General features: G+C 30.5%; 2 protein-coding genes across 2 annotated transcripts; one reads left to right on the forward strand and one right to left on the reverse strand.

The window, feature by feature from the left end:
- Positions 1 to 8,318: 8,318 nt before the first annotated feature.
- Positions 8,319 to 12,200, reverse strand: LOC114165922 (FK506-binding protein 2-like). The gene is made up of 6 exons (XM_028050547.1): positions 11,972 to 12,200; positions 11,722 to 11,771; positions 10,706 to 10,768; positions 9,869 to 9,959; positions 9,179 to 9,283; positions 8,319 to 8,567 (listed from the first exon to the last, which is right to left on the reverse strand). The coding sequence occupies exons 1-6, from the start codon at positions 12,036 to 12,038 to the stop codon at positions 8,470 to 8,472; spliced, it is 474 nt and encodes a 157-aa protein (XP_027906348.1). The 5' UTR covers positions 12,039 to 12,200; the 3' UTR covers positions 8,319 to 8,469.
- Positions 12,201 to 17,132: 4,932 nt separating this feature from the next.
- LOC114167402 (beta-glucosidase 24-like) lies at positions 17,133 to 21,054 on the forward strand. The gene is made up of 13 exons (XM_028052491.1): positions 17,133 to 17,294; positions 17,774 to 17,843; positions 17,954 to 18,012; positions 18,108 to 18,183; positions 18,272 to 18,349; positions 18,446 to 18,533; positions 18,941 to 19,196; positions 19,304 to 19,419; positions 19,791 to 20,002; positions 20,095 to 20,126; positions 20,395 to 20,497; positions 20,692 to 20,803; positions 20,883 to 21,054. Exons 1-13 carry the CDS (start codon positions 17,133 to 17,135, stop codon positions 21,052 to 21,054), a joined length of 1,536 nt encoding a protein of 511 aa, XP_027908292.1.
- Positions 21,055 to 21,628: the final 574 nt, after the last annotated feature.

The raw sequence follows: 21,628 nt of genomic DNA on the forward strand, positions 1-21,628 counted from the left end.
GAGCACCTGAAGGTTCCCTCTTGATTTTCTCTTCTGATGGGGAGGAAGAGAATGGAACAGGAATGATGTATGTGTTGTGCTCACAAATGGGGACCATAATCCCTTATGTAACTTTTGTTAGTTACTTACTTAATTTCAATAGTTTTAATTTGGTCCTTCATCAAATTAGAATATTGATGGTATCTAGAATCATGCATATTGAAGCTATAATATTGTTGTTGTTGTTGTTTCAAATTTAATTTGTTTGGTGCATTAAATCAAATATTACACTAATTCACATATGGAAAGCACTACTTCAAAGCAAAAATTCTTTTAGTTTATAAACATATTGTGGTGGAGTTGAGGCTGTCAGATTATGAATAAGAAAGATCAATCATAAAAGAGCAATAAACCCTATAACTAATTGAGCGATTCCCAATACCCCAAACAATATAATGTGGAAGCATACCTGGTCATTGGAAACAATAGATGAAAGATTGGTACTTGATCTTCCTTCTTCAAACTGTAGAGCACCTGAAGGTTCCCTCTTGATTTTCTCTTTAATGGGGAGGAAGAGAATGGAAAAGAATGATGTATGTGTTGTGCTCACAAATAGGGACCATAATCCCTTATGTAACTTTTGTTAATTACTTACTTAATTTCAATAGTTTTAATTTGGTCCTTCATCAAATTAGAATATTGATGGTATCTACACAATTAATATAATTAAATGTGTTAGAGCCATTACATTATTAGCCAAAGTATTAAAGTGATCTAATTAATTAAATCTATGGCTAAGTGTGTGTGTGTGTGTGTGTATATATATATATATATATATATATATATATATACACACACACACATACATATATAAGCATAGGAAATTGCATTCAATTTTTCCTTTCCCATTATAAGTAGCTAGGTGTGTCTAACCTACATTATCTCATAACTGAAAGCATCATATTTCACTTCATCTATTCCCATTTCTTTTAACCATTAGTTATGCGTTACGTTGGTAGACATTCAAATTATTAAGGTATAACTTATATGTTGATTAAGTAGACATCAATCTTTATATCTGACGTGGACATCATTGGCAATGTTAAAATTCTTAACAACCATGAAGTCTATACTAAAAATCAAATACAGGCCTAAGATCTAATATAAAGCTTAAGAGGACCCATGATAAGAGTAAGAGCTAAATTGGCTTAGGAAACTTCGCAAAAGATTATGGTTAATCTAATGGACCTGTAGTTACATGATGGGGCCCAATATATGACAATGAGTTGTATGCATTGGTTAAAGCATTACAAGACGACACCATTATCTTTTACCAAAAGAATTTGTCATTCATATTGATCATGAATCTTTAATGTATATGAAAGGACATTGTAAGTTGAACAAGAGACAGACCAAGGGGTGGAGTTCCTTGAACAATTCCTATATGTCATTAAGCATAATATAAGTAAGTCCAATGTGGTTGTTGATGCTTTATCACGCAAGTATGCTTTATTACGTACTATTGAAACTAAATTTCTTGGCTTTAAGGGCATTAAGAAATTGTATGAACAAGATGATGATTTCTCTCATATCTATCATACATGTTCTGATACTACATGTGATGGATATTTTAAACATTATGGATTTGATTAAGGACAAGAGAGTTTGTATTCCTAAGGGTTGAATTAGACGAATTCTTGTTAAAGGGACACATGAAAGGGGATTAATGAATCGTTTTGGAGTGCAAAAGACATATGACATCTTGCATGAGCATTTTTATTGGCCTCATATGAAACATGATGTGCATACATTTTTTTGAAAGTGTATTGATTCCAAGAAAGCTAAATCTAAAGTCATGCCACATGTATACTCCATTACTTGTTCCATGACATCCTGAGATTGATATTTTTATGGACTTTGTTTTATGTTTGTCTCGATTCAAAGGAGGAAAATATTCAATGTTTGTGGTAGTTGACAAATTTTCTAAGATGGCTCATTTTATACCTTGTAACAAAATAGATGATGCATGTCATGTTGTTGACTTATTTTTCAAAGATATGGTACGATTACTTAGACTGCCTAAAGGTATTGTAAGTGACTGGGATTTCAAAATTATTAGTCACCTCTAAAGGAAGAAAAAAGGCCGCATTTGAGCGAGGTGACTAGTATAGGTGCATTTTAGAAAAGAGTGATTGTCATCATAAAGGAAGTTCTTTCTCATATTGGTCAAGACAAATGACAATGCCTACAAACTAGATTTGCTAGGTGAGTATGGAGTAAGTAATACTTTTAATATGGATGATATTTCTTCCTTTGATGTAGGTGATGATTTATCATATTTGTGTATATCATTAACAAGCTAAAGCTCTTAATAATCATGAAAATGGAAGCCCAAGACCCGATACAAGGCTAAGAGGGCTCTTGACAAGAGTGTGAGCTAAATTGGCCCAGGAAGCTTTGAAAATATGTTGTTAGTCTAATGGAGGTGCAATTACATGACAAGGCCCAACATGTGGAGTCCCACATGAGGAAGAAGTTGCTCACGTGTATTGTTTACTTGGAATGAGAACAAAGGATCCAACTATTAGCATGTGAATAAAAAGACCCAAAAACTTATTTATGTTTTTTTTTCTTCTATAAAAATGGGTATATATAATTTGGGAATGAAAGGAATAAACATAATGTTTGATTATCATTTGAAGCGAGAGAAATGATCTGCTAGGATTCTTCCTTTAACCATTTTGATCTTATTATGAATTTTCTATATCTTGTGGTGATCTTTAATGCTTATAAAAAAATGTACAAATAGTAGTGTGTGCTTAAAAGGAACTAAAATGATTTGTGATGTTATATGTTTGGATTCAAGAATGAGTCAAAGTCCCATATCGGGTAAATATGAGAAAGTTGAGCACCATATAAGGATGAATACCCATAAATCCATTTCCTTAAGGTTTTGAGTAAGAAAGGGTGACAATCCCATATGTGAGTTAGGCTTTAAGTCTCATTGGTGTTGTATCTCCCCATTTACCCCCTTGAAAGACCCATCAATGGTATTAGAGTTGATGGTTAGTCCTAGTGACTGACTCGTACGAGTTCAATATGATGCATGTGTCGAAAGTTTTCATGAAAAGGGATTTAGGTAAGTGTGTCCCGTTAATGAAGCCACTGACATATTTGCTTAAACATGATTTCTAAAAAAAAATGTAAGAAATAAAAGGTTAAATACATGTTTAACCCAAAATTTACAATGAGTAAAATAATATCAAGTAACTTCAATTTACGAACTAAATAGGAAATTATTCATATAATATTTGTATATTATTTTTGTTGATTTTAATTATAAAAGACTATAGTATTTTATAGTTTATACTTAAATAATGTTATTTTTGTTGGTTGTAAAGATTATAATAATTTTACAGTTTTTATTCTATACTTAGTAATGTTATTTTTATAGAGTGTAATTATAGAAGATTATATAATATTTTAAAGTTTTTAAAATATAGTTATTAGTATTATTTTTATAGACTATAATTATTAAAGATTATAGTATTTTACAATTTTTCAAATATAGTTATTAATATTATTTTCATAGATTTTAATTATTAAATTTTATAGTATTTTAAAGTTTTTAAAACATAGTTATTAGTATTATTTTTGTAGATTGTAATTATTAAAGACTATAGTCTTCTACAGTTTTTAAAATATAGTTATCAATATTATTTTTGTATATTGTAATGATTAAAGATTACATTTATTAATAATATTATTTTCACATATATGTATTATTTATTTACTTTTTATATAAATTCTACAATTATAACATTTATATTTTGTATATTAACATTTTTTTTCGTCTTAGAATTTTGTAACAATGACTTAGGATCAATGATTTCATTTTGGGATGTCTTTATTCTTTATGTAAGGTTATTTGGAAATAGTTTGTTCGCTATGTTTTTTGTTAAAGTTGAATTTTATCTAAGTTGAGTGGGTAATACGACATTTTGATTTTCCTTTCGACAAACTATTCTAACATACTCATTAAACTTAGACCAACTTTATAAAGAATATAACAGAGTAAACTAGATAGATATTAATCACAATATCGTGAAAGGTGGATAAAAATGTAAAGTAATGATCATATAATTTCATTCAAGATATTCATTTTACCGATAATGATCATTTGCCTGACGTAACATGCATGTTATGGTACATTAATTATGTTATTTGTTACATATTGTTTTCACAACTATTATTTGACCACGATATAAGTTGTTTTACATATTTTTATTTGACACAAGTTAGTTGGCGTTATTTTTCCAGCATTTAAATTTCCTTGCACTTTTTATTTTGACTACATGATAGCTTTTGGGGGTGTCTGTTTGCTGTTGTGCCTCTTTGTTCTGTCTTTACAACATTGTTATATACTTAATAGATTGATAAGCAATAAATATATGGCATTGCATGGAGACCAATTAACGAAATAACTGAATGTTGTCATGATCAACGTATTTAATCAATAGAGAAGTGCCACATGAACCTCCAGGAAATCCACCACCATCATTCTCATGCTTCTACTCCTCAACTACTTTCTCATCATGGTGAACAATGTAACATCCCGACAATATATTATGAATTTAAATAATGAAATAAATAAATGATTAGTAAACCTCATTTATTAAAATTCCATTTCCAAAAAACACGGAAAATTTAAAACTTTATTAGATCAATGAATAGTCCAAAAATCCATAATTTATAAAACTCGAAATAATATAAAAACATCCATAGTGTTTACAATTTATTTCAAAATCATAAACCATAAAAGCTCTCAAGCTATCCTCGCTCTGTCACTAAGCCTCACCAGATCCACCTGCAACATCATCTGCTCCCGTGTATCGCATACACGATCATCGCCAAACATAAGCAGATAGGGTGAGCTAACAGAATAAACATATATATAGAATATACATATATACATACAACACAACAAAGGAATTACATCCTTTGATTCAAGAATACATGGCAACCACCATATTAACCGTGTTCTACATCTTCTAGTGAGTACCTCAAGATGTCTTGCTGCCATACCTATCGGCCACAACCGATAGAGCACGTGCAGGAAACCATGCTATGGATCACACACCGTAACGCCAGGTGGAGTTCCCAATACGAACCTAGTTCGTAACGTCCCAAGACTACCAAACTCATCAGCTAATTACTGAGGATCACAATCTATCTAGACCCATCTGTACTGGCCACAATAAGCACACTCACACCGGCAACAACCGTTAACTCAAGCCACAACTCAAGAGTTCCTCATGTTCATCCGCCATCCCAAGCCACAACTCGAGGGATGTCATTCCAAGTCACAACTCAAGGAATGCCACATGCTTAACCCCTGTCCCGAGCCACAACTCAAGGGATACGTTCTGAGGCACAACTCAAGGAACACCAACAAGCCGACCTTTAAGGTATCATAGGATCCTTGTAGACCACGCACATCAAAGCAAGCAACCACAATTGCTTAACTTTATGCACCAGGCGCAACAGGCTTCCAGGCCGCCGGGCAGGGGACACGTGTCGCCAGGCGCCTCGCACCTCTGGATGCCACTGTCCACCGCCAAGCGCCACTCAAACAGATTGCCTCTGTTTCCCTTGCTATCGCCTAACGTTTCATACCTCACCGCCAGGCGACACACCAGTGCTCTCGTTTTACTAGTTTTTAAGCACACAGGTCTGATTCCATTCTTTAAGCTGGGTACAAAATCCTATAGTGACCATTACTAAGTGGATTACCTCAACTCTCACATGTTTAAACCATTCCTAGGTGTTTATGTCCTCTTAGGTTCACCCACTCAAGATTTCCCATGATGAATTTTGCCTAATGCACTTCTAGCCTCAACCATCTATACCCTTATCTCAATTAACCTCATGCATTGACTAAGATTTCCATCAAAGAACATTAGATTCCTATATCCCAATAAAACCAATTTAGGCATCACAAATGATAATTCAACGCTTAACACAACATCTCACACATTTTATTTCCCATTATTCCCATATACTTAATCCAACATAATTTAACTATAAGTTATGTAGTTTCAATTCACTCACTCTTAATCCAACGACCCCATGCTTCATCCTCCCACACAATTTCTTGCAAAAAGTCCTCAGACCTTTAAAATCACTCACAGCCACGTAGCATTGCATTTTACTGCGTTGGCGCCTAGCGGCACATAGCCTGCCGCTAGCCGGTGCATAAGTTTTAGGGAACCCAGAATTCTGCCTTGCACCTGCGAGAATTTCCAACTTCCCAACTTTCCTTCTTTGCAGCTTTCTCCCACTTGTCACACGAACTCACTTATGCTTACATTCACATTTTACAGTACAAATCAATCACTAATTGTTCTCGCAACATCAACACCCCAACTGTTAAACCCTAAAGTCACATTCATACAATCTTCCCCAATTGATTTCCATTTACAGCGTGATTTCAACAATTCCTAAACCTCAACAATCAACACGTATACAAATTCCATTTCCCCCTGATTTGAATCATTCTAGAACCCCAAAATCATCAAAACCGAGTTGAATTTGTCAATTTTGTTCAATTGGGTCCTTTTTTGCTAACACCGTTTAAATCATTAATGACCATGAACAGTGACTGCCACGTGTCACTTCGTGGTTTTTTTGAATTTTTTTTGAACTTTTTTAAAATGGCCACGTGTCAATCCAATAGCGTGTCACGTGTCAAAGTCAATGTTCTATATTCAATTTGGTCTCTATATTTGTTATTTTTGTTCAATTTAATCACAATTGTGTTTAAAATTGACCAATTTTATCTCTATCGAAGATGTGACCAAATTTAATATTTATATCAAAGTTATAATGATGTGAATTTTAATATATTATATAAAAATATTTAATAAAAATGTGAATTTTAATATAAAAATTAAATTTGGTTTCAATTTGGAGACGAACCAAATTGGTCCATGTTAACAAAAATTGGAACTAAATTGAATAAAAATAACAAATATAGGTACCAAATTCAATATAGAACATTGACTTTGACATGTGACACACTGCTGGGTTGACACGTGGACATTTAAAAAAAATTAAAAATTTAAAAAATAAATAAATAAAACCACGAAGTGATACGTGGTAGTCACTGTTCATAGCCGTTAATGATTTAAACTTAGTAAAAAATGATCAATTGAACAAAATTGACGAAAATTATGACTTATTTGAACACAAAATAAAAAATATGACTTATTTGACAAAACTTGACGAAAATTGAAAAAAAAAGTATTTTAACCAAAAATTAAAAAGTAATGCAACGTTCATACATTTTGCAATATATTAGAACCATTGTTTTTATAACGATTAATACCTCCATTTGCATACAATCTCACGTTAATTATGCACTATTATCAACCCATAATGTTCTTACAAGATCCAATCATGACGATCAAAATAAAGATGACGAAAACAACAACCATTCTTAAATAAAACGTAGAAGATAAATAAGAAGATTTTCACGTCGTAACCCTATATACATCCTTAATTCTAATCAAATATCATGTTAACTCCAAACAAACCTCCCTAATTTGGATGTTTTTAACGTTATTTTCTAATAATTGCATAATTATTATTATTTCAGAAATTAAACATTATATTTGTTATTATTTTCATAATTTCTAATTTGTTTAAGAAGTCCGTTTAGATGTGTTATTAATAAAAGTTTAATAATTTCTTATTCATCATAAATAATTGATACTTAATATAATGTATATCATAAAAAAAAACTTCAACTCATTTAATTGTGATGAGGTATTTTTCAAATGAATTATACCAATCAAATTCTTAACGTGAACAATGACCAGAGTAAATTCTAAATATGAATAATAAACCTATCTTGTCTGAAAATTAAAGTAGAGATAAATTTATTTAGATAACTTCCTTAAACGGGTTTATTTTGAAAAAATAAAAATCCAACTTTTCCAATGCTTCTATTTTCAGAATATATAAAACCTTCGGAAACCGCTCCCAAACCTTTCTCAAGAACGAAATGGTTTCAAATAGAAAAGGCTCGTTTTAAGATCTCAAATACAAAACACATGTTTTCAATCTCGTTTTCTATTTTTATTTTAGATTTTGGTTTAACTCTAGATTTTATAAAGACGTTTTCATAGCTGGTTTTAAATACCTTAAATTGAAAAACTAGTGTTAAGAAACAAGTACTATTTTTCAATTTTCCATAACAAAGCAATTTTTTAAAAAGATTGAAACATATATACTTGATCGCTACTAAAAACTAGGGTGAGATGAATACAAAAGAAAGGTAGAGAGTCTAAATCTTTCTAAATTAAGCTCAGAATTAAACAGTGAAACCTCGGGTCATAAAATCATTGTAGAACAAAAATAATCATTATTGAAGAACAAAAATAAGCTAAGATAGCAAACAGTCTCAACGTTCCAATTATTTCTATTTGTCTACAGTTCGGAGCCTGTCTTAGAGTCGTCGTCTTCTTCATCGAAACTTATACCGTTCACTCCCACCAGCTCAGTGTCAAATATCAGTGTTGCACCACCTGCGAGTTATAACTCATGATGTATCATAACTAATATCATAAGACAATGTCATTAAAATATGACAAAACACACATCAACAAAGAGAAGTGGTGCCAAGAGTCTGAAAACGAAAAACAATGTTTCTCAAGTTTGATTTGACTTTTAAAAAGTAAAAGGAAACAACGTTTTTGGAAATAATTTTTTGGCTGGTTTCTTTAAGAAGTTCATTTCTATATGAGAGATGAGAATCTAAATATCCCAATTTGAAATAAAAACTTGAATGAAAAAAATACAATTTCCTCCTTTTAAATAATTTAACATGTTAATAAATTGAATTTTAGGATAAACAACTCTTTGATCTATGAAAACAACTTGTATAATACTTTTTTACCAACCAAATAAAATTTAATCACTCCAATAATCATAATTTTAAAAAAATATAATTCCAAGTATGAAAAAATTTATCTGATACCTAACGTCCCCATATCTTTAAAGGAAAAGAATCAGAACTAATAAAGTACACCGGGGGATTAATCTGATCAAATATCTAGGTGTCAAACATGAATTTTACTAAACTAGAAATGAATGCTGGGTAGAGAGCATTACTATCATTATCAACATGATAAATTACCTGGAATAGAGGGTTGGGAACCCTGATCTCCATAGCCCAGTCTTGATGGTATTTTCAGCTTCCTCTTCTCACCAAGACACATTCCCAATAATCCCTGGTCCCACCCTGCAAAGAGACGAAGTGAAATGGAATCCTCTATCTTGAAAGATTTCCCATCAATCATAAACGAGTAATTTGTAATAAAATTGCGATGCATGCAAGTATGATTATGTAAATATACCCATGCATATAAATTAAGTAATAAAAGACAAATTTGAAACTATATCAGTATAAATTATAGCTCATAATTACATTTTTATGGTAATGCTGATAACAGAAGATACTAAAAAGAGCATGGGGAGGACATCAAGAAGATAAGGGAAACAATGCTACTACAAGGTGACATTTTGCATATTTTCTTGCCTCATAAACGTCCAAATCCAGTATTATACAATCACTCGTCAATAATTGATTGTACAAGGGTTCTCCTCTATTTCCAACTACCAGGACCCATTTCATTGCACAGATGTGATCTGGTATACAATTTCTTTACAGTTTGCAGCATCTTTTTTTCCTCTCCTTTATTTTATCTACTCAAAAACCTCCACTTTCAGTAAATAAGAAAACAAGCAAAGTAGCTAGTCGATAACCACTTTTATTGGTGATGAACCTAGAAATTTAAAAACTTAAAATTGTTAATGCACAACATACCTTTGATCACTTGACCAGCACCAAGCTCAAATTCAATGGGATTTTTTCTCTCAAAGCTAGAATCGAACACAGTTCCATCAGTGAGTTTTCCCTGGAAACACATGCAAGAATACGATCAACAAATCTAAGTGAATACACTGATACCTCATCATATTAACAAATGAAATGAGATTTGAAAATAATAATTCGTTAGAGTATATGTAGCTTAAAGTGCTTTAGCCTGCTGATAACCTAAAATAAAAACTCCATCCATATAAATAAAAGCAACGATACGCAAGTAGCACACCATCGAAATGACTCTAGGTGATTCCCAGTTGTGATTATGTCACTGATATCTCGCCCCCACTTATTTTCTTTCAATGGGTAGTCAGATTATTGCCCAGATTAGATGGAGAGGTCCAGATTATGAAATAAAAAAATAAACCACCAAGATAGACCAAGAACAAAGTTATTCTACAAAATGACATGGAAATTGCACAAAAAACAGTATATGAAATTAACAATAAGGTAATATTATTCATCCCGTTGAAAACCAGAATAAGGCATATTCAACATGAAAGGGAAACTACAATTGCCTAACAGATATTATAGTACTTTGAATTGTTCATTATAGGTAATATACCTAATATAATACGTTCAATTAGAGTTAATTTTATTGATGGATGGTGAGTGAATATTATGCATCAAATACTTTATTGTTGCGCTTCAGATTTATTATATGTAACTTCAGCAAAGACACTGGAGCCTTTTCCCTTTCAACAAACATCTTACTTAAAAAGGTTTCACTAAACGGCACCATCCTCCAGCCTCACGACATAAACTTGAGAAATTACTTACCCGATAGTGTACTTTGACTCTATCACCTTTGTGTGCCTGAACTTCACATGTTGCTGGTTTATGCTGCAAAAAGAGGCAGCGCATCAGTAGTATGCAAACACGCGGGCATAAACTCGGTCTCATCGAATGTACAATCAAAATAACCTTGCTAACAGATATCGACAAGCAACAACTTCAGTATCTCTGGGAATAAAAAATTTTGCATCATTCACAGGGGAAACCATGACGTATTTCCTGTTTTCAACCTCCACATTAAATTACCAGAAATTTTCATTTCCACCCTAACCAGTTACAAACAATTTGTTGATGCTATCTATCACAATGAACTTGTGATCAAGCAGCAGACAAGACAACATATACGTGTAAAGTCCTTGAAATGTTCTCCTTTGCAAGTCTCCCATCACACTATACCACTACCTCATTCAAAGCCATAGCCAGACTCCAATCATGTATTCATACTTTACTTTAAATAAACAAGTCACAAACCGCCGAACATAAAACAACAATGTTCTTTTTCTGGTGAATAAAAGAAGTACTATTCTACCTAATAGCCTAAAAGATCAGCTATTTATTTAGCCATTCCAAATGCTCAAAACAGTAACATTGAATATTTCAAACCCGTACAAAGGTCTTTCCCTGCACTTGTACACACATCACAACAAGTTACACCAAACAATACATAAATGTTCAAGCACCCCTGATGCCATAAAATCAGCAAGTACTAACCTTTTTTATACATAAAAAAAGCATCCTTTCACTTTGCAGCTAAGCCAAGGAAACAACACTCGTACAGTTCCAATTCCGACAAAACTACCGATTATTCAATGTGGTCACACTCACCGACGAATACACTCTATCTATTAAAATCAAATTTATCAACTCTAAAAACATACCAAGACAAAGAATTCTAACCACACACACGCAAAGTCCTTTTCCGTACAAATTATTCAAAGCCTATAGGCTAAACTATAAAAAAATGGCATGGATCTTAATCAGAGTATCATTTTAAAGGCTACCTTAATGCCTATCTGCAACTCCGTCACATCAGCGGTCTTCTTGGCACAAACTTAACCACAGAAATAAAAAAGAGAAGTCAGAACGATAGAGAAATTATGAGTGACAACGATAAACCATAAGAATTGATGAATTGAAGCGGAAGATTGGCGAGATCTAAAGCAATTGCGGAACGAAGAGAAAAACGATAGAAAGAGGAGATGGAGATTTGGCAGTGGAAGGACGAAGAAGAGTAAGAGCAGAATTTCATACCTAATGCGGAAATGAAAAAGAAGAAGAGAAGAAGGGTAACGGCGTTCATGGAAGAACGGAAACTCATTTTTCTTAGCTAAGTCAGTGGCTGATTTTGTTTCTCTCAGAATGGGAGACAGAGGGTAAGTGTTGGTGTTATATAAGACTGTAATAGTAGGACAAATGAGAATTGAGGAAACTTTCGGGTGAGGGGAATTAACCCGCGTGACACGGACTCGGGTGAACTCAATATTGAGAATGGTTGATATTAGTATCTTATAATTGGGTTTCTCTTTTATATAAAAAATATAGGTTAAATTATTTTATTCTTTATTTTGTAGTAAAATATTAACTTGGTCCTTTTATTTATTTTATTTTATTTTTATTTTTATTTTTTAAAAAATTTGATACAATGAAGTTTTTTGTTATTAGTTTAGTAACAATGTTGGATTTATTTATTTATTTATTTTATTTTATAATTAAATTTTTTTAATTTTTTTTAAAAAAATTTAAATGTCATGTTTGAAGGTGACGTCATGTCATGTGACAATAAGAGTGTGATGTGGTAGTTATAGTGTCACATGTTACTATTATGCCAAATGTCATCTCCTTATACTTAATTTGGTTCTTTTATTTTTTTATTTTTGTCTCAATTTAATCTCAAATTTTGTAAAAGTTGAGTAATTTTGTCTCTTTCCAAATTAAAACCAAATTTAAATTTTATATAAATAATATACAAATATTTCTATCAAAATTGATATTTCTAGTCAATGTTTTTAACAAGAATAAGTTTATTTAAATTTATATTCTACATTGAACTTTAATTAAAATTGTTTTAAAGTTGTTAATAGAAAATAATACTGATAGAAAAAATTCAATAAATTTATTCGAAATTATATTTCAAATAATTGTATAATTTTTAGATGTGTAAAATTCAATAATTTTTATACAAATGTTTGAATTGGTGTAAAAATAAAAATTATATAAATTTTAAAATAATTTAAACCAATTTATATCACAATGAAAAACAAATAAATTTAAAATTTTAAAACAATTTAAAATAAAGGTGAATGTGAAACACAAATTTAAATAAACTTACTTTTGTTAAAAATATATAATAAAAATATTTGTATAATATTTATATAAAAATTAATTTTTTTGGATGAAATTGTACAATTTTTACAAAAATTGAGATTAAATTAAGACAAAATAAAAATTTAAGGACAAAGTTGAGTACGAGAAAATGAGACCTAGCATAATAGTTATAAGTGGCCTTGTCACTGTCGCAGCACATTGTCACTGCCACGTAACACGACGTCAACTTGACATGTGAAAATTTGTAATCTTTTTTAAAAACATAAAAATAAATAAATTAAAAATTAAAAGAAATATAAAAAAATCAAGGAACTGACACATGACATCCTTTAACCACGTGACATCTCTTTAATATTGTTACTGCACCATGACTCGATTCTTATAAATTTTCACATTTATAAATTCTTATAAATTCCTTTTGGTCATACTACACATGAAGACTACAGTTATAAGAAAATCGTAGCCTATGTACACGATGGCATTTTTTAAAATATGGTGAAAAAATAGGTAAAGGCTAAGATAAAATTGTAGCTTATACGTCTCTAGATAACATTATTTTCTTATTTTTTACTTGTTGGCGGATGTCACTATTAACTCCCGCCGATGGAGAACACCTTTTCCTCCTTGGCTGTGAAAAACTATGTTTTGTTTCTGTTTTTCTTCTTCATTTGAGTATTGAAGTGCTTTCATTTTGCTGAGGTTCGCGCAAGGTTCCCTCTCGTTTTTTCTTGATCTTCTTTTGATTTTCTTCCTCATTAAAATTTAATATTGAAATTATATATTAGCTCCGATTTAAAAACAATTGTATATTTCTTTAGATTAATGTAAAAGAATACAATACTAATAATGTAGGTATTGACTCTTGAATTAATTGATATAGTAGTTTCCAATAGGGGTGGCAATGCGGGCCGGCCCGCCCCGTTTAGGCCCGCCCCGCATAAGGTCCGCACATCGCGGGCCGGCCCGCCCCGCCCCACACATTTTATGCGGGCCGCATACTCTGGCCCGCCCCGCATATACATTGGCCCGAGGGCCTGCGGGCCGGCCCGCTTTTTTTTTATTTTAATTTTTTTATTTATTTTTTTTTATAATAAAACTTTCAATGTTTAAAAATTGGGAAACTTTAAGAAGTTCACAAAATTAAGTAAAGACTTTGGGGAATTAGATGATAAATTGATAATTCAACATTTTCATCATATTCATACTATGACATACACAATGTATTCTTTAAATTTTAGCACATTAAAATTACACAATACTTGTCTTTTCCAATTATACAAGAATTTGAAATGTTAATGCAAGAGTCCATAAAAGAAGTAATTAATATATACAAGTGCAAGTTAATTTTATGCGGGCTTGCGGGCCGGGCCGCGCGGGCCGCGGGCTAGCCCGTGCGGGCCGCGGGCCGAGCCTGCACAGGCCTGCGGGCTCAATATCCTGGCCCACCCCGCATTTTTTATGCGGGCCTGCGAGCCGGGCCCGCGGGCCAGGCCCTAATTGCCACCCCTAGTTTCCAAACTACTATACTATCTTTCATCAAACTAGTGCAAGTTGGTTCTCTGTACCACACAGAATTTGGACTTTTTACTTGTTTTTTTGTATTGTTCTTGCTGCTGCACATTTAAGATACATTGATAGATACTTTTAAAATATATTAAGAAAAATTAAAATATCAATATCATTATACTTTTAATGTTTAGTAAAATTCAACAAGAAAAAATCAAACAAAGGATATATGGATAGGGGTGGTAATGCGGGTCAGCCTGGCCCGTTTAGGCCTGGCTCGCATAAGACTCGTACAACACGGGCTAGTCTGTCCCGGCCCGCACACTTTATGCGGACTGCAAACACTAGCCTGTATGATAAAACTTTCAATGTTTAAAAATTGGGAAACTTTAAAAAGTTCACAAAATTAAGTAAAGACTTTGAGGAATTAGATGATAAATTGATAATTCAACATTTTCATCATATTCATACTATGATATACACATATTCTTTAAATTTTAGCACATTAAAAAATACATAATACTTATCTTTCCCATTTAAACAAGAATTTGAAACATTAATGCAAGAGTCCATAAAAGAAGTAATTAATATACACAAGTGTAAGTTATTTTTCTTTTTTTTTAATTTTATGGAGACTTATGAGACGGCCCGCACGGGCCTATGTGGGCCTACGGGCTCACTACCCTAACCCATCCCGCATTTTTTTACGGGCCAAGCCCTAATTACCACACCTAGATATGAATTTGTACTATCATCATCACGGAACACGAAATAAGTTCAAAATTCCTTCTCTCCAAATCAACATATTTGATAAATATGCTCAAACGAACACAACTTAGACTTTTTAAATAATCAATTCAAACTTTATCTTCAAATTCATTTGCTCATTCTATCTCAAATTCATATTTTTAAAGCAACCCACTCTTAAAAACACTAAGTGCCAGAAAAATTAGAAAGACCTCCTAAATTCAATAAAAAAATTAAAATAAATATCTTAAACACGTAGTTATTTTCTAAAAAATTTTAACATAAATTTAATAATTTTTTTTGTTTTAAAAAATAAAATAAAAACTGATTTGTGAATAAAAAAAATTAAATAAATTTCACGATCAAAATACTACTTAAGTCTTACACTGAAATATAGTTAATAATATATTTATTAATTATAATAATAATAAAAATTATTGATACTATTAACTATAATTATGATTAATATATGTTAAATTATTATGATTAATGTATATTAATAATTAATATGTATTAAATTATTATAATTAGTATATTTTAGTAGTTAACGCATACAAAATTATTACAATTCTTACATATTATTATTATATATAAATTTTTGTGAGCTAATAATATTTCAAATATGAAAATTTTATTATTAAAAAGAACATGTAGCTTTTATAATTTTGTAATTTTTTAGTGATAATTAAAGTGACATTTTCTCCAAAAATTTATAAATTTGATTATAATTTGATATAATTCACAAAATATTTATGGTTGTATTTTATATAAGTCATTATTACTAGTGTAATTACTATATATTAAAATATTTAAGTTAATATATATTTATTTTTTGTGATTAATATATATTATTATTATATGTGCAATTTTAAGTATGAAAATTTTATTATTGAAAAAAAATTCATAATTTCATTATAAGAGAATTGAGAAGTATTATTTATTGTTAAAGAAAAAGAATGATTTAACTTTAATATAAGATTTTATTTAAAATTTTAATTTTTTGATTGAAATCTATTTCTTTATGGTGATTTTTCTTATAAATATTATATTTATTATGATAAGGAATCAATATGATATGGGTACAATTTTGAATTAAGTACTAGAGTATAAATTATATATTTTAATTTTTCCAAAAATTGATAAATTACCTAATCTATTAAATAACTATGTCGATGGAAAATTATATCTGTATAGTAATATTTTTATAAATATTATATTTATAGATATATGATAAGCAATCAATACGATATGGTTAGAATTGGATTTGAGTGCCAAAGTATAAATTATATCTTTTAATTTTTCTAAAAAAAATCAATTAGTTAATCTATTAAATAACTATATGTTGATTGAAAATCATATATGTATAGTGATTTTCTTATAAATATTATATATTATTAGATAGATAGATGATAAGGAATGAATATGATTATGGTTACAATTGAATTGAATACCAAACTATAAATTATATCTTTTTATTATCTAAATCTTTATCTTTATTGTAGAGTTCAAAACCCTATAAATAGATACTAATGTTACAGATACTACTCACTCAATATTCGTATACACTCATTCGCTATAGCTATTCATAGAGTTAAAGAAATTTCTGGAGATTGATCTTTTCTGAGTCTTCATCTTGGAAGATCAAACTCAACTTTCTGCAGATCTCACTCTTTCCACTTCAAGATACCAACGTTGCTTCAGGTTAGACGAAAATCAATTTCAATAATTCTTTATCTATATACTTATAATACTTACAAAGTTTTCGAGCATTATGTAAGAAAACGTTAACACGTAGCATTTGTGCATTAAGCAGAAACAGTGTTCATCACTGAAGATGGCACGCAAAGGGTTTATTCTGTTGGTGTTCTTCGCTCTTACCACACTCTCTTCGATTGGTTTTGCGCAACAGCACTCATCTGTTGCGGAAGTTCTTTCTCTGAATCGAAGCAGTTTTCCGACGGGCTTCGTTTTCGGGACAGCATCCTCGGCTTATCAGGTAAATGTTTTTCTTATTATAGACCTACGTGTATACTAGGGTTGACCAGCGCAACTTATTTTGTTAACATTATTACTAAGTGTTTTAATGCATACCATAGTTGAGAGATTGAAATTAGTTTAAATATTTCACATCTTTTAAAGACCTAACAAAATTACTACTCTTGGAAGTCCCACGTCGGCTAGAGAGATAAGACCAATCCATAATATATAAGTGAGGTGCAAATCTCACCTTATAAGTCGATTTTGTAGGATTGAGTTAGGTTTAAATCCCACTTCTAACATGGTATGAATATACCTCGACGTGAGGGGTTGGACCAGAACACAAAATATATGAAAATTTTTTATTTTGTCCCCTTAATCTTATATATTTATCTCTTCAACATATTGTCTCGACTAACGGATTTGCAAAACCTTTCACATTATTATTTGCAAACCATGAATTGTTTTCTTATGTTTCTCCATCATATCTACGTATAGTACGAAGGTGCAGCAAACGAAGGTGGGAGAGGACCAAGTATATGGGATGCATACACTCACAAATATCCAGGTTTTTTTTTCTTATTGTGTTTCAATCTCTAATATGATATCATTGTGTTGTACTTTTTAAACTTAAAAATAATTGATAATAATCTGATTATAAATGTGTAATACTTGCAGACAAGATAAGGGGTGTAAGTAATGGAGATGTAGCTGTTGACCAGTATCATCGCTACAAGGTAAATTTTAATTTTTATTGATGACAACAAGAACCAATTATCTCTCTTCCTCAAAGTAATTAATTATTTTTGGATGTTTTTCACTTATATAACAGGAAGATATTCAGATAATGAAGAATATGAATTTGGATGCATACAGATTTTCCATCTCTTGGTCTAGAATCCTACCAAGTGAGATCAAAGTTGATAAACAATTTTTGTTTTTGAAATTATTGTAGTTGGATCTTTCACGTTAACGATTTCCGTTTTTCATATATAGACGGAAAGCTGAGTGGAGGTGTAAACCCGGAAGGAATCAGATATTACAACAACCTTATCGATAATTTGCTAGCCAACGGTAACATTCATCTTTTACTCTCTTGTTTTTTGTTTTTTTTTAATTAAATTTTACATTGTATAGTAAAACGACAATACATAAATATTAATATTGCAGGTATAAAACCATACGTGACACTTTTTCATTGGGATCTTCCACAAGCTTTGGAAGAAGAATACGGAGGTTTCTTAAGTCGTCGCGTTGTGTAAGTTATACAAAAATTATTACTTATTTTTCTTTTTTAAATTTGGTAAATTTTATACTAATTATAATTTTAAAACAATGACTTATTATATGAATATATTTCGATGTGAGGGGTGTGTTAGAATATAAGTGAGTGCAATCCTCATTTTACAAGCTGGTTTTGTGTGATTGAGTTAGGCTTAAAACTCACTTCTACCAAGTTAGAGCCTATTCTAGCGAACTTTCTTGGACATTCTGTTCCATCCGATATTGGGTCGCTAATTTATTCCACAAACGAGATGAATATACCTCGACGTGAGGGGGTGTGTTAGAATATAAGTGGGTGAAATCCTCACCTTATAAGTCGATTTTGTGAGATTGAGTTAGGCTTAAAATCTACTTCTAACAGTTGTATTGTTGATTTTTCAGAGATGATTTTCGAGACTATGCAGAGATTTGTTTCAGATACTTTGGAAACAGGGTGAAATATTGGATTACTCTGAATGAGCCATGGTCTTACAGTAACAGTGGGTATGCAGTTGGGAGCTTTCCACCAGGTCGATGTTCTAAATGGTTAGATTCAACTTGTTTTGGTGGCGACTCAGGAACAGAACCTTATATAGCTGCACATAATCAACTACTTGCTCATGCAGCCGCTGTACATGTCTACAAGAAAAAATTTCAGGTTTTTTAAGCCTCTATGAGACCTTTTAAATCTTCATATTTCATTACAATTCCACATTGTTGCAAGAGCTCAAATATTATGGTATAACACTCTTATTATTTATGCAGAACACTCAGAAAGGACTCATAGGCATAACACTTAATTCTAATTGGTATGAACCATATTCAAATAGCCAAGCTGATAAAGACGCTGCAATTCGAGCTGTTGAATTCATGTTTGGATGGTAAGTTCTTAATTCTACACGAGAATATACAGTTACCGACGAATCTAAGAGTCTAAGCAAAGACAATTAGAAATTATTTGAATTTCAATTGATGAACCTTCTAAAGTAGAACTAAAGTATTAAAGAGAACAAATATATAAGATTAAATGGTGAACATAGTGGTAGACATATACGTAAACATTATACGTCAAATCACGTTAAATTATTTGTGTTTATTTTTTTTTATTTTTTTTTCTTTATTGTCTTTCCTAATAACTTTTTTAGATAATAATTTTAACAAAACCGTTTGCACATCCTTATATATTGCTATTTCTTTTGTTTCCGACCATTCTGAAATTTGATATTTTGATATGTGACAATGATTATTATAGGTACATGGAACCGTTGACAACAGGAAGATATCCAAAGAGCATGCGTTGTCTGGTTGGTAAACGGTTGCCAAAGTTTTCAAAACGTGAAGCAAAACTTGTTGCTGGTTCAATAGATTTTGTTGGACTAAACTATTACACTACTTATTATGCTGCCAATGCATCCAAAGCCAACAAACCTAGTTATACTACAGATGCTAATGCCAATGAAATAAGTGAGCAAAACCTTTTATCTATCAATTATATTTAAATTATAAATGTTAAGAATATGAAAATCACATTTTTCTTTGATTTTCATTTGCCACAGCTATTCGCAACGGAGTTTCTATTGGTCCACAGGTATGTATTTGTTCATGTCAAATTGTAGAAACATATAATTAGGAATTCAAGTTTGAGTTTAAGTTCTACATTGAGAAAATAGAACATTATATAAGAACATATACTTAAGATTTTGTTTGAGTTGAGAGTGATGTCAATTCCTTATATAGTTGAGTTCGGGTCTCATTAATATTATATCTCCCTAATGAAACTCCTCCTTAAAACTTAACACATATCATTATTATAGTTATTGGTTTTTCTATAACTTGATTTGTAATTATACTTGCAGTTTGGTCCAAGTTGGTTATATGTCTATCCCAAAGGAATTAGAGAACTGTTGCTTTATACCAATAGAGTATACAACAATCCTTTGATCTACATCACAGAAAATGGTAATTATATATCAAAATTCATTTTTATTATCTTCAAAATACATAGTGAATATTTAAACAAAATTATTCAAAATATAGAATTTTACTATATATATATATATATATATATATATATATATATATATATGTGTGTGTGTGTGTGTGTGTGTGATTCTTGTTCTAACATATGAATGTGTATTACTTTTTATTTAAAGGTATGGGTGATATTTACACTGATCCATCATTATCTGTTGAAGAAATGCTTCAAGATACTTACAGAATTGATTATTTTTACCGCCATCTTTATTATCTACTCTCAGCAATCAGGTAACACATCATTTTTTTTCACACAATAATATTTATTTTTGTTAAATTTAAATTAATTTTTTTTTGTTGAATTTATAAGGGATGGCGTAAAAATAAAAGGATACTTTGCATGGTCATTGTTGGACAACTTTGAATGGAAAGATGGGTATGTTGTGCGATTTGGTTTAAACTTTGTGGATTACAAAAGTGGTTTAAAGCGACATGCCAAACAATCTGCAAAATGGTTCAAAGCTTTTCTTCACAAAGATTAGACTTGAGGGAATTATAGTATTATATTTATAATTTCTCTTTCATGTAATGCCAATTTTATTTCATTTAATAATATTCAATAAAGTGTGTGTTATTTTTATTATTTTTCAGTTAATGTAATGAAGCTTATTTAATATTTCCTCCAATCCTTTGATATGTGTTGGAAAACACATATATTAATTACATGTTTTTATTATTTGTACTCTTATCGTAAGGTAAAATAAAAAATTTCATACATATTTCATTATTAAAATAAAAAATATATTATATTTTCTTTGTTTTTCTAAAACAAATTCCAACAATAAAATAATCCAAAATATATAGTTTTAGTATAATAAAACACTACTACGTATCGTCTCAATCCATATCCAATACATGTTTTTATTATAATATATATATATATATATATATATATATATATATATATATATATATATATATAATATAATATAATATAATATAATATAAAATAACATAACAGTCAAAGAGAGTAAGAGTGAATTAACTATTCAATTTAACTTATAAAATGTTAATATGGATAAACTAAATATTCAATTCAACATATAAAAAGCAATA

Source organism: Vigna unguiculata, chromosome 10, assembly GCF_004118075.2.
Source record: "Vigna unguiculata cultivar IT97K-499-35 chromosome 10, ASM411807v1, whole genome shotgun sequence".
NCBI classification, from domain to species: domain Eukaryota; kingdom Viridiplantae; phylum Streptophyta; class Magnoliopsida; order Fabales; family Fabaceae; genus Vigna; species Vigna unguiculata.

Bases quoted from the DNA above. Each gene is read 5' to 3' on its own strand.
- LOC114165922 (XM_028050547.1), bottom strand. From the start codon at position 12,038: ATGAGTTTCCGTTCTTCCATGAACGCCGTTACCCTTCTTCTCTTCTTC. The intron at 9,960-10,705 runs GTAAGTAATTTC...ATGTGTTTCCAG, and splicing joins GAGTCAAAGTACACTATCGG to GGAAAACTCACTGATGGAAC. The intron at 9,284-9,868 runs GTATGTTGTGCA...GTCTCTTTGCAG, and splicing joins TGCTGGTCAAGTGATCAAAG to GGTGGGACCAGGGATTATTG.
- LOC114167402 (XM_028052491.1), top strand. From the start codon at position 17,133: ATGGCACGCAAAGGGTTTATTCTGTTGGTGTTCTTCGCTCTTACCACA. The intron at 19,420-19,790 runs GTAAGTTCTTAA...TGATTATTATAG, and splicing joins GTTGAATTCATGTTTGGATG to GTACATGGAACCGTTGACAA. The intron at 20,127-20,394 runs GTATGTATTTGT...TTATACTTGCAG, and splicing joins GAGTTTCTATTGGTCCACAG to TTTGGTCCAAGTTGGTTATA.